Here is a 12,363-nt window from a genome sequence, read left to right on the forward strand (position 1 = left end):
ACTATGGAGGCTGAGAATGGATAAGATTGAAGCCTAGAAAGTCATAAAGGCATAGGCAGGAGGAACGTAGCTATAGGTTAAATGACTTGCTTAAGGTCACACAGCTCAAGTATCTGAGGTTAGATTTGAATTCAGATCTTCCTGACACCAGGTCCAGCACTCTATCCACTGCACCACCTAGATGCCCGACTAAGCTCTCCTATCTTTAAATAAAGGGGCCCCCTTGTAGTCTGAAAGAAGTAAATTTAGTTAACTTAAAAAGAAGTCTGGCTGCACACAACAGGGAGGAAATCCTTTACCCAGAAAGGTGGCACAAGCTAAGAATACGAAGAGGTAAGGGAAAGATTCAGATTAATTTGAGGATGACAGATCAATAGTCATCTTAGTGGAGAGGTGCTCCCTCCACTTTCCCCACCCCCAATAACTCTCCCGAGACTATAAATTATGGATGAGTGCTGATCTGTCATTGTGAAGTGAATTTCCACATGGGGAGTTCCCTATGCAGATGAAATCAAGGTTGGGACCATTTTTAAAAGGAAAGGAACAGGCAAGCATATATTAAGGTAGCAAATTTACCTCCTGACTCCTCTAGCCTTACCCCACTTCACCACCCTCCCTCTCCCATCCTAGGACCCCGGGAACTTTGGTCAATTTATGGTAGCTCTGGAGCAGATAAAGGACAGACTCTGGGGTATGTGCCCCCTCTGCCCATCTTTGCCCCAAGTAGATACCCATACCCCCCACTTCCCTCCACAGACACCCCCCTCCTCCAACGCCGACTCCCTGACATTGGAATGAAAGCAGGAAGTATTGCAGGGGTCCCTTCAGCGGCTCCCTTACAGGGAAGGAGAGTCCAGGCCAGCTAAAAGGTCAACAGGCTTTAATGGCATGGCTACTTCCCTTCCAAGACCCAATCTAATTATGACAGTGGCTTGGGGGTGGTGCTGTGGGGCATGGACCATGTTGGAGTTCCAAGGCCAGGGGCAGGACAGGGCCAGGCAGGTGGGGCAGAGGCCATGCAATGACTGTAGGCAGTGTCTCTGTGTGTGTGTGTGTGTGTGTGTGTGTGTGTGTGTGAGAGAGAGAGAGAGAGAGAGAGAGAGAGAGAGAGAGAGAGAGAGAGAGAGAGAGAGAGAGTAGGGGTGGTGGGGGATTGTTACATTCTGTTTGGCATGTAAACATTCTTCTGTGGCTTCTTCAGTAGAACGTAGAGATTGGAGGAGGGTGGCCAAACCTTCCCCCAGATCCAACACATCCCTAAACAGTGGGTGCTGAGGAAGGCCAAGGGAGCCTGAGGTCTATCCTGACCCATTTCCTCTTGGAATGAGAGACTTTAGACCAGAGACCTATCCCATGAATGCTGGCAGAGCAGTCTGTGTGTCTTGACACACAACCTACCATCCCCTAAGTGCATGGTGGGGCCAGCCAGGCCTAGATGGGGATTGGGGGAGGGGTCTCTTCTTTTCTGTGGGAGGAGGGAACTATGTAGAGGAAACCCCATTTCTGAGTTTAAAACAGGCTTGCTCTTCCTTCTGAAAGGCTTATGTATGATGAAGGAAGGGGCGAGAGGGGCTCTGAGCTGGGGAGACCTCATTTGGGAGGGAGGAGTATCCAAGGAAGGAGGGGATAAGTACTAATTAGACCAACCTTATTGGGATATGTGTATTGGGTGGTGGTAGAGAGGTATACTGGGGAGAAGGAATAGGCAGGGCTCTGCTGGGTTCTTTGAAAGAGGGAGCCATAGCAATTATGTTTGCTCTGGACCCTGGCAGCATGGGGAAGGCAGGGGGGGAAACGGTAATTGAGGGCCAAAACCAGTCCAGCCCTGACCCCTTCCCTCATGCTCCTTGTGACATTCTGTGTTGCTGAAGCCTGAGGTCAGTGGGAGGGCTAGAGTCCTCAAGATGCTTGCGTTTCCAGTCTCCCACCGCCTTCCACCACTAAAAGACTTGGGTGTATCTGACTAGCTCGTGTTCTAGGTGGAGGAAGGCAGCAAGTCTCCCAGGGCTAGCTCAGGCTCTCCCTCTCTCCCTTTAAGGATCTGACCTGCGTAGACTTTGGCCGCAAGGGTGGACCTTACATTCATATTTGGGGCGGCAGCAGAGAGGGTCATAACCCTACCCCCCTAGGACTTTTGGATTGTCGGTCAGATATACTCTAAGTATATGTATGTGAGAGGGGGTTTGGTACAACCCCTCCCTCTGCCAAACCCCTGGGCATGGCATAATTCTTTGTGCCCTGGTACTTGGGGTGATCCTCCTGTTGGCTGAATCTAGAGAGGTATGGGATAGCTTCAGATTAGGACCAGGCTAGGCAGTGGGTGGGAAGATAGAGGGGGTCCTGTCATTGGTGAGGAGGGAGGGAGATTCCTAAGTGTCCTGGATCAGCCTCAACTTTTCATTTGGATTTCTCTGCCCCAGGCTCAGATAGACAGGAACCTCAAAAAGGCATGCTGAAAGGTGGCAATGCCTGAGACATCTTCTCCAGGTTCCTCTATCTACATCTCTGGGGGTGGGCTGACTGTGGTGTTGCCCTACCCAAGGATGTCTAACATGCTTGTGCTGTGCCAAATACTTGGCAAATTGGATCCTGTCACTTTGGAAACGGCCAATTACTGATGACTGATGTGGAAGCTCTTGCCACCTTTACCTCCTCTTGATCGTCTTCCTAAATCTGGGCTTCACCCTGGGCTCTGATGATGCATAGGCCTCTTATATATAGATCCTAGATTGGTACCAACTTGGGATCTCAGGGTGGCCCTCCTTACTGCTTCCTCTCTGCCCCTTATGCCCTCTCTGGTGCCCAGAACTCTCTGGAGTGAAGAAAACAAACCAAGGGATTCTGGTTAAACAGTTCTCTTGAGCATACTTTTTCAACAGGCCTTTTACCCTCTCACAGTCTGAGGGTGGGGCTGAGGGTACAGGGTAGGGGTCAATTGCTGAAGACAGGGTAAGCAGATCACAAGTAACAGCAGAGATAGATCTCTGGAGTAGGAGGAGGCCAAAAAAAATGTTGACCATTTCTGCTGGGGAAGGAGAAGAGAACCCTGAATCCCCACTCTTTTCTCTGACCATCAGGGTTCCCTAAAACAGATGGACGGAGTGTTAGAATGTTCTGTCACCGAAAGGAAGGGAAGTCTGTGTCCTGTGTCTGCCTTCTCTGCTAAACTATTCCTTCTTTCAGGGGAAGAAGAACCTGGGTCCTCACACCTTCTGTTTCTCTCTCTTGAAGATAAGATACAATGCTATCAACCTGCCTTGACCTTGACCCTGGCCTATGAAGCTCATAATGCTATTCTTCTGAGACCTGGCTGAGATATAACTGGGGAGGGGGAGAAAGGGGTTTTTGGAACCTATACAGCTCTGTCCCTTTGCCATTCTTGATTCTGGAGCACAGGCCTGGCAGGGAGTCCCCCTCCTTTCTTCCCCAGAGCACTCACCCCATTCAGGGGTGGCTGAACAGCTGGAACTCCCAGTGGATTGTCTAAACAGTCCTACAGGCAAGCTGTAGGAAATAGGAGGGATGGGGAAAGGACCAAGGGAGGAGAGAAGAGGACATTACATTCGTTTTGCCTGGTAGCTTCAGGAGTCCTAGCTGTCTGTGCTCCCTCCCACCAGCTCAAGGTAAGATCCCTGCCCTAAGAGATTCCATGCATTGTCTAGGACAGGTTGAGGTAGCCCCAGATGGACCAGACCTATCTCAGTGCTCTGGGGGAAAACTATTTTATCTGTTCTCTCTCCTGGAAGCAGGGCTGGGGTTGGGGAGGAATCAGAATTAACACTCCTCACAGTATCTGGATGCCTCCCTGGCATTAAGGATTACTACCCCTGGAGAAGTGAGGGAGCAGAAAGCCAGGAATGAGAAGTAAGCAGGCAAGTGAGAGGATCTGATCAGGCCAGAGTCAGGCCAGCCTGGGGACTGACTGCTCAGGGAGGGACACTCAGAGGAGGCTCTTCAAAGGAGAACTATTCCTAGGGGGTAGAGGGAAAGAAGGGCCAGTATTAACCTTCTTCCCCTGCCAGTCTTCTTCCTTACACACTTCCTTTCTCCTATGGACAGCAAATGCCTGGGAGGGCGTACCCTACTGTCCAGTGTCTCCTGCCTCTAGTACTGGGTTCCAAGACAGAGGAAACAGCACCAGGCTTGAAGGGTAGGGTGGCCCTCTTGGTAGAGGCCGGGCAAGGAGGGGCTGGGTAGACCTGCTATATAGAGTATGCCCTCTCTGCAGACCTGTGGAGGAGAAGGGCATTAGTGAGCTACTTGGTATCCCCCCAGAGTACTTAGTACAGCATTAGGCACAAAGGAGGCACTTAGTAAGTGTTTGTTGAATGACTATTTGAAATCTTCCCAAAGCTTGGCTAGATTCCTCCCTTTCACCTCATCTTCAGAGCATCAATCAGTTTTGAAAAGTTAAAGGTGTGAGCATGATTTGCACAACTGAGGGAACCTTGCTCACCAGCCTACCCCATCACTATTATACCTGTCTCACATACCCATATATAATATATATGGGGGTATGTATATATTCATGAACATATACATATATATGCATACATATACATACATATTGTCTACAGCTGTGATTTCATTGCTACCAGAAACTCAAGGTCAGGAACTCCTGCTACACTGAGAGATGGACAAGGTGACTTGCCCACGGTTACCCAGCCAGACATAACAGAGGATGGAGTTGAACTCAGATCTTCCTGACTCTCTGATGCCTAGTAGGTGCTTTAATAACTGCACATAATACTGGGTAGTCTTCAAATCTAAGAAGACTCTATATAGATAGTACAGGGAACAACACTTCTCCCTCGCCCCTGCAGGCAGACAGAGAGAGATAGTCTTAAGCTGCAGCCCATTAGACACACCCTAATTTTTTAAAATGGCATTTTCTGCTTCATTTTTTTTTTGTATTTTAAAATAAAGTTTAATTGCAAATTTTTAAATTAATTTAAGTTTAATGTCCAGGCATATCCTAACATCATTAAACTTGGTATTTTCTGCTTCCTTTTAAGTTTATATTTTAAAATAAAGTTTAATTGTTAATTTTGTTTTAGAAAATTAAATGAAGTTTTTAGTGTCTGGGCACAACCTAATATAAAAAATTGATATTTTCTGCCTCATTTTTAGTTTATATTTTAAAATAAAGTTTATTTTTTTAATTAAATTAGGTTTTAGGGTTTTTTTAAGCTTGTTTAACCAATAAAAATGCCTTTTATGATTGTATATTCAATAAATAGGCACCTTAAAAAAATTTCCTGGGTGATGCATACTCTAATGAGATGTGCTGTGAACAGCCACATCAGCAGCACTGTATAGGGTGAAGAAGGGATTAAAGTTAGACAACAGGGTGGGGGGTTAAGTTCGGAGCCCTGGATTAGGTAACCCCAAGAGGGGTTTAGATATTTTTTTAAGGCCCACGCCAGCCCACTATCCTGAAATACTCACCCACAAAGCCAGGTCACAATCTGGTGGGTTCTCCTGGGGTGCGTTTTGGCTTCTGTCTGTGGTGGCAGGTGCTAATGAGGCACCCTTATTCTTTGAGGGGCAGGGAGGGGGTAGAACTGTGCCCAGGGAGGACAACGACATTATCCAGAGTGAATCACCCAGATCGAATTAGGGTCACTTGATGCAGAGAAGGAGCAGTGGTTGGACTGACCCTCCCCCCATCCCCACACCCTGCTCTCTCTTCCCAACCCAAATCACTCTTAGACAGCTAGGGGAGGCCCCCGGTACTCCCTCCTTTCTGGGGAAAAAAGGGTGTGCAGACTGGATTGAGTCTTAAGAGGCAGTGGGGCCTAGCCCCTGTGAAGAAGGGAATTCTCACTGCTGAGACTTAAAGCCTTCCAGGGAAGGAGAAGGGGAGGAGAAGGAAAGAGAGAAGGGGAGGTCATCCATGGAGCATGAACAGAGCCCCACCAGGGACAGAGAGAGGAAGAATGAAGCTATGGCTAGGGATGGATGAATGGGAGGCCTCAGGGATGTTGGAGTCTATGAAGAAAACTGGGGATCTGAAATTAGAGTGTGGCTGACTCCTTTGGGGCCTTAAGGTCCTGGCCCAAAACTCCTGGGGGTGATCCCAAGACCAATGTAGCCCGCAGGCTTCCCTCCAGCCCCCAGTAGCAGCTAGGGCAGCAAAGAGGAGCCTGGGATGTCTGAACAAGGACACTCATTCCTTGGGGAATAAGAAATTCAGCCCATCCCAGCCTCAGAGTTCCTTCAGTGCACAGGATCGTAAGGAAGGTAGAAGGCAACCAGAGAAAGAGGAGGAATCTTCCCCTCTGAAGTGCCCCCTTTTGCCCAGGCAGCAAGGGCTCCTGGTGACCTATTGAAGGGATGGGGCTTACCTAAGAAGCGCCAACACAATGTGTGTGTGTGTGTGCATGGATGCGTGCCTGCGTGTGGGTGTTTGGGAGGGAATTGGTAGAGTTGGTGGGTTGCTCAAATATCTGGCATGTAAGGCTGTGCTGGGGGAGTATCTGATCCAGTGTAACCGGCCAAGATTGGGGAGAGGAGTGAAGGTCAGGGGTGTACCCAGCCGGACTGGATTGAGAGCTAGGCATCATTATCTGGCCCCGGTTTTGCCCTCTGAGGCCCCTGAGGCCCCCGCTCTGCCTTTGGTTGCCGGGCTATAAGTCTGGAGTTTCCCTCTTGGTCCTTTCTTGGGGCCCCCCGGTGAGGGGAGGCCGTCAGGCTGCCCAGGCCCCAGAGCCTGAGGCTGGACCCTGGCCAGGGGGGCTCCCCGTGGTAGGGTGCCACCTGGCCTAGCCTGGTGGGAGGGAGAGGGACTCTCTCTCCGGGTTAGAGACTGGCTCCTTGGGGAAGCACTGAGATGTCTGGCGGAAGGGAGGATTGGGCCGCGGGAGGGAGGGATGTGGCTGGGGCGGCGGGGACTGGCACGGTTTGGGGCAGAGCCGGGGCTTGAGTGGGCAGGAGGTTGTTTGGCGCGGAGGTCAGCAGTGGCTGGAGGCCCAGGGGATCTCTGTAGCTGGAGCCTGAGGAAGAGGGAAGAACAGGAGAGAACGTAAGAGGGCATATTCGGAATTTGCCAAGAGCAGCTAGGAGCTAGAATTTCACATAAAATCCATAAACTTTTGCATTGGAAAGTACCTTAGAGACCATCTAGTCCAGGGGTAGGGACATGTGGCCCTTTAGTCAAAGGGCCCCACCCCAATTTAGTCTAACCCTCTCTTTTCTGGGGGCAAAATACTGGAGCTTCCATTTCTGTGCTTTTCCTACTACACTTCTGCTTCTTTGAAGCCTACGAGTTCTAGTCTTTGGACAATGGAAACATGAACATTCTAACCTGAGTTCCTTCTTGCCTCCCTCCCCTGCTCTTCTCTTTCCATGATGCAGGCCATCTGGAATATGCAGGACTTAGAAGCTAATAATACAACCAGGTGAGGGTACTTACCACTAGGGGCACCTAACGGGGCATTATTTGGAAGGGTGTCAGGGTGATAGAGTGAGCAAAGTAATGCGGTATGTGCTCCAAGGTAAGCTGGCACAAACCTGCTCTTCTTCCATTTGGGGAGCACTCAGTAGCGGCCTGAGGTCACTGGACACTGGCCCCAGGCCTGGCATCCTGGTGGGTTGTTCTGTCGATGCTCCCTGAATCCTCATGGCTTACCCCGGTGGATGGATGGGTCCCTCCAGGGGGATGGATGGGCTCATCTCTGCTTACTTTGAGAACAGTCTAAGCACATGTTGTCTCTACCATAGGATGCAAGCTCCTTGACAGCAGGAGTGGTTCTATTTTTGTCCTTGCAGCTCCAGCACCCTGACATTTAGTAGATGCCTAATAAATGCTGGTTGATCAATTAGTGCTGTTCTCTACTTTTTTTAGGTGATGTTTTACTCTTTTTAAATTTCCTTGTCTTTCCCTTGATTGGAGGGAGGGTAGATATCCAATTAGCTCATGATTCCAGAGGGAATAATATGGGTGAAATGCCAAAAGCCTCCTGTCCTTCCCTCCATCTCCCAAACACGACCTGGCATCCTAGGATGGATTAATCAGACAGTTTCGGAGTGCCCAGGTAAGTGAATCCCATATTAGCTTGAGGGTGATGAGGAGTTCTGGGGCCAGAGAAGCCTTTCTTTTGGGAGGCCACAAGGGAACAAGGGGCCCAGACCTAGAGAGACTCATAGGCAAAGTTAGTTCTCAGGAAACTATAGCTACATAGAACCACTTGGAAGTAGAATACTACCCAGCTGAACGTCTAATTATTTTACCTGGTAGTATTATCTCTGAATTTGTGTATTCCTTTTCTTCCCTGTAACTAAATCCTGGAAAATGTAACCTTTGGTATGGAGGCCCGGGGGTGAGAAGGTAAAGAGGAAGTGGGTGCTGGATTCCAATATCTAATTATGGGGCAGTGGCAGAAGGAGGGGGAAGGGTAATTAAGGATTGGAGGCAGCAAATATTTGGACTCAGAAGCTGCAGGGTTCAATGATCACTGAAGATTTAGGACAAAGGTGGAAATCCTGGAAACAAATGGAAAAGGCCCCTTGGGCAGGTTCCATAAGAAAGTTAGGTTCCTGGAAAGATTTAAAAACTAAGGCCAGATCCTTCACACAGCACCACACCTGTGGGCATTGCACCAATGGGAGGAAGAGATGGGGCATAACATCATTTACCTGCCCCTGAAATGTTTGTTATCTCAAAGTGTCTCACCTGCTGGTGATGGCTGTGTCTGGTGATGGGGCCATGCTGTTGGGGGCACTGGGGTGTTGCATCCTCTGGGGACTCCCCCCGCTTTTGAGCTGTACCGGGGTGGGTGTCCTCACACTGACCGGGCGAGGGATTCGGCTCCTTGTGCCCACAGCCCGTTCCACTTTCCTGGGGGCCGAGTCATCTGAGTCATGGGTATCCTCCTCGGATCCCGTGCCAGACAGCGTCTCCGAGGCCCGACGCCGTTCCTCACTGGATGAAGCCGAGGATGACGCTCCAGAGGCAAGCCGCAACAGGAGGCGGCCCTGCCTCTTCTCCATCACCAGGCGGGCGAGGTCAGGCTGCCGTGTCCGCTTGCACCACCGTTCTTTGGCCGAGACTGAGGCTGACAGCTCAGAGCCTGTGTCCTCCTCAGAGAAGAGGATGGGGATACGGCTCCGGGGTCGGGAGCCAAGGAGGGTCACAGGGACTGTCTTCTCTGGGACCCCAGGCTCTGAAGAAAGACCAGGCTCAGGTGGGATGGTGAGGGGCTGCCCATCGGTGGGGGCAAGGCCGTTGGGCAGAGTATCGCCAGCCACTTCTGAGGGTGTATCCCCAGGTGGTGCTGATAGCACATAGCTGTCTGTCTCTGCTCCGTCTGGCCCAGACAGAATACTGCCATTCTCTAAGGGAACAGGGGGCTTCTCCTCAACAACGCTCTTCTCCAGCATGGCCTCTGGGCCCAGCCCTCCATTTCCAAGGGTGGCTTCCTCAGGCCGCAGGGGCTGCCCACTGGAAGACATAACATTGAGATGGGTTTTCTCAGCAATGTGCACAAAGGTCCTCTCAACTTTGGTGAAGGGTGAGGAGGCAGCTGCCACAGCTCCCCCTGGTCCTACAGCTGGTCCCACCCCAGTACCAGCCCCAGGGGGCTTCTGTTCAGACTTGAGGACAGAGGACAGCGTCCCTGGCTCAGACACATCCAGTTGGCTCCCTGTGGGTTGGGGCCGCTCATTCTGGGGGGTCAGGGCAGCCAGTGTGCCTAGGTCAGGGTCAGGAGCCAGGTCAGTGGTGACAGGTGACTTCTTCATGTCACCCGGGGAGAAGAGCACCAGTGTCTTGGAGCCCTCCTCTGGCTCCAGGTCCCCATCAGCCACGGATGCTCTGCCCCTGGATTCCTTCTGGTCATCAGCAAGTAATGTGGATGGGGCTCCCTCTTGGCTTCTGTCTGTGCTCTTCTCACTCACTTCACTGCTGGAGTCACTTCTCAGCCCTAGCACCTGCCCCAAAGCTGCTTCCTCTTCCTCCTCCTCCTCCTCCTCCTCCTCTTCCTCCTCCTCTTCTTCCTCTTCCTCCTCTTCCTCTTCTTCTTCCTCCTCCTCTTCTTCTTCCTCTTCCTCATTATCCTCTTCCTGGCCCTTCCCGTTGACCTCTTGCTGGATAGGAGCTGGCATGGACTGACAAGGGACACTGAGGACAACATGGGAGAAGTCCACTGTTCGGACCCTATGCAGGAGGCGAGCACGCTCCCTGTAATCAGACAGGTCTTTCTTGAAGTCCTGGTAGGGCAGGCTCAGGGGCACAGCCCTAGGGAGGCCATTTACCTCAAAAGGTGAAGACAGTGAGAACACCTGCAATCGGATTCAGGGAGGACTGGATGAGTTATAGGATCCCCCTTTGCCTCCACCAACCCAGAGTATCCCAGCAATGAGCCTCCCATGACCTGCCTCTACTTAACCCAAATGGCCAGCAGAGAGCCATAATCATCTGTGTCTCCTCTCGGCTACTTTTACATGGCCTCCCTCCCCCCGCAAGTTCCAGGAATCACTCTAAACCATGTATACAGTGCTCATGTTCCTAATCTGTAAAACAAAGTTAACTCATCTTCCTGAGTTCACATCTGGCCTCAGACACTTACTGTGTGACCCTGGGTAAATAATTTAACCCTGTTTGCCTCAGTTTCTTCAACTGTAATGTGAGCTGGAGAAGGAAACAGCAACCTACCCCAGTATCTCTGCCAGCAAAACCCCAAATGAGGGCATTAAGAGTTGGACAAGACTGAAATGATTGAACAGCAAAAAGTGCTTAATAAATGTTTGCTGATTGATGAGAACAGCCTCTCTCTCATTCCCTCTCTTCCCCCCTCTTTCCTTCCTTCTCCCTCCCTCACTGTCCTTCCTCTCTCCTTTCCTTCTTCCTCTCTTTCCCTCCTAACTAGCAACCCTAACCCTGGAGCATCTGTCTAGAGTTCAAAGGGAGAATCTGGATACTAGGGTGATTGTTTGGCTACTGGATGGCTGCTGGTTCTGGCCAATAACTCAGGAAGGCAGTTTGTGGCGAGGGAGGAGGTAGAGACAGTTAGCTTAGACAAGAGAAGACCTACAGAGTGACTTGATGGTGGCCCTCGGCCAATTGGAGACGTGTCACATGAAAAGGGGATTAGACGCATTCTGGTTAGCCCTAGATGGCCACTTTATCAGCAATGCGGGGATGTCGCTGGGAAGAAAATTTTGGTTGGATGTAGAGAAAGACTTTTAATTAGGACTATCCAAAAGTGGAATGGGTTACCTTGAAAGGTGATAATAACAATAATAGTTCATATTTATATAACATTTTCCAATGTGATTTCTTTGCAATTGCCTTTGTGAGGTGGGGTAGGTAGGTATGAGTACTCCTATTTTGCAGACAGAGAAACTGAGTCTCAGTGAGGTTGAGGCAGAGTTGAAGGGGGATCTTAGAGATTGCTACCCCCTTGCCAATTGTCCAACCCCTTCAGTTAACAGATGAGGAAACTGAATTCTGGAGAAAGGAAGTGACAGTCAGAAATCTGGTCAGTCCTCGAACTCAGATCTTCTGACTCCAAGTTGAGTCCCCTCTGCACCATTCCATGCTGCCTTCCTCATGACTGCAAGTCTTAAAGTGCAGACTGGATGACTAGGAGACATCAGAGCTCACTGACCTCTAGGAATCTTTTCCTGCTGTTTCCCACCCCCACCCCAGCTGCCAGTGGTTTCCATCCCCAAATTACTTATTCTCTATCTCAGAGGTACTTATTCAGGGGGTCCCAAAAGTTTTGGTGCAGTTCTAAGCTTTGAAGCTCAGTAGCTACTAAAATCTTTAAAACTGCACCAGGACTTTTGAAGTATCTCCTATATATACATATTGTCTTCCCTTATAGGAAGAGAATTTCCCTAAGGGCAAAATCAGACCCATTTCTGTCTTCTTATCCCCCAGAACTTAGCACAATGCCTAACACATAGTAGGTATTCAATAAACACTTGTTAAATCGATTAATTTGGTGATCACAGATTTAGAGTCGAAAGGGAAACCTTAGAGGTCACAGAATAGACAGAACTAGGAGGGACCTCAAAGGCCATTTAGGCCTCATTTTACAGAAGAGGAAACTGAGGCCCAGACAAGTGAAGAGACTTGTCCAAAGTCACACAAGTAGTAAGCATCAAAGGCAGACTGAGCCCAGGTCCCCCAACTCTCCACTAGACTTTACTAGGTGGCACAATGGATAGAGCCAAGCCTGGAGTTAGAAAGACCAGAATTCAAATCCAGCCTCAAACACTTACTAGCTGTGTGACTCTGGGCAGGTCAATTAACTCTGTTTGCCTCAATTTCCTCATCTGTAAAATGGGCTGGAGAAGGAAAAGGCAAACTACTCCAATATCTTTGCCAAAAAAAACCCAAATGGGGTCCCAAAGAGT

General features: G+C 49.9%; 1 protein-coding gene across 1 annotated transcript in view; it reads right to left on the reverse strand.

Annotated features, from left to right (window-relative positions):
* Window positions 1-865: 865 nt before the first annotated feature.
* Window positions 866-12,363, reverse strand: part of TTBK1 (tau tubulin kinase 1) — a 73,422-nt gene continuing 61,924 nt past the window's right edge. Inside the window, exons 14-15 of the mRNA XM_020976847.2 lie at window positions 8,675-10,281; window positions 866-6,995 (exon numbers count right to left, since the gene is read on the reverse strand). Of these exons, the coding sequence (XP_020832506.2) occupies window positions 6,566-6,995; window positions 8,675-10,281 (2,037 nt within the window). The 3' untranslated portion in view covers window positions 866-6,565. The remainder of the gene's footprint in view (window positions 6,996-8,674; window positions 10,282-12,363) is intronic.

This window comes from Phascolarctos cinereus, unplaced genomic scaffold, assembly GCF_003287225.1.
Source record: "Phascolarctos cinereus isolate Bilbo 61053 unplaced genomic scaffold, phaCin_HiC Scaffold_5;HRSCAF=322, whole genome shotgun sequence".
In the NCBI taxonomy this organism is placed as follows: Eukaryota; Metazoa; Chordata; class Mammalia; order Diprotodontia; family Phascolarctidae; genus Phascolarctos; species Phascolarctos cinereus.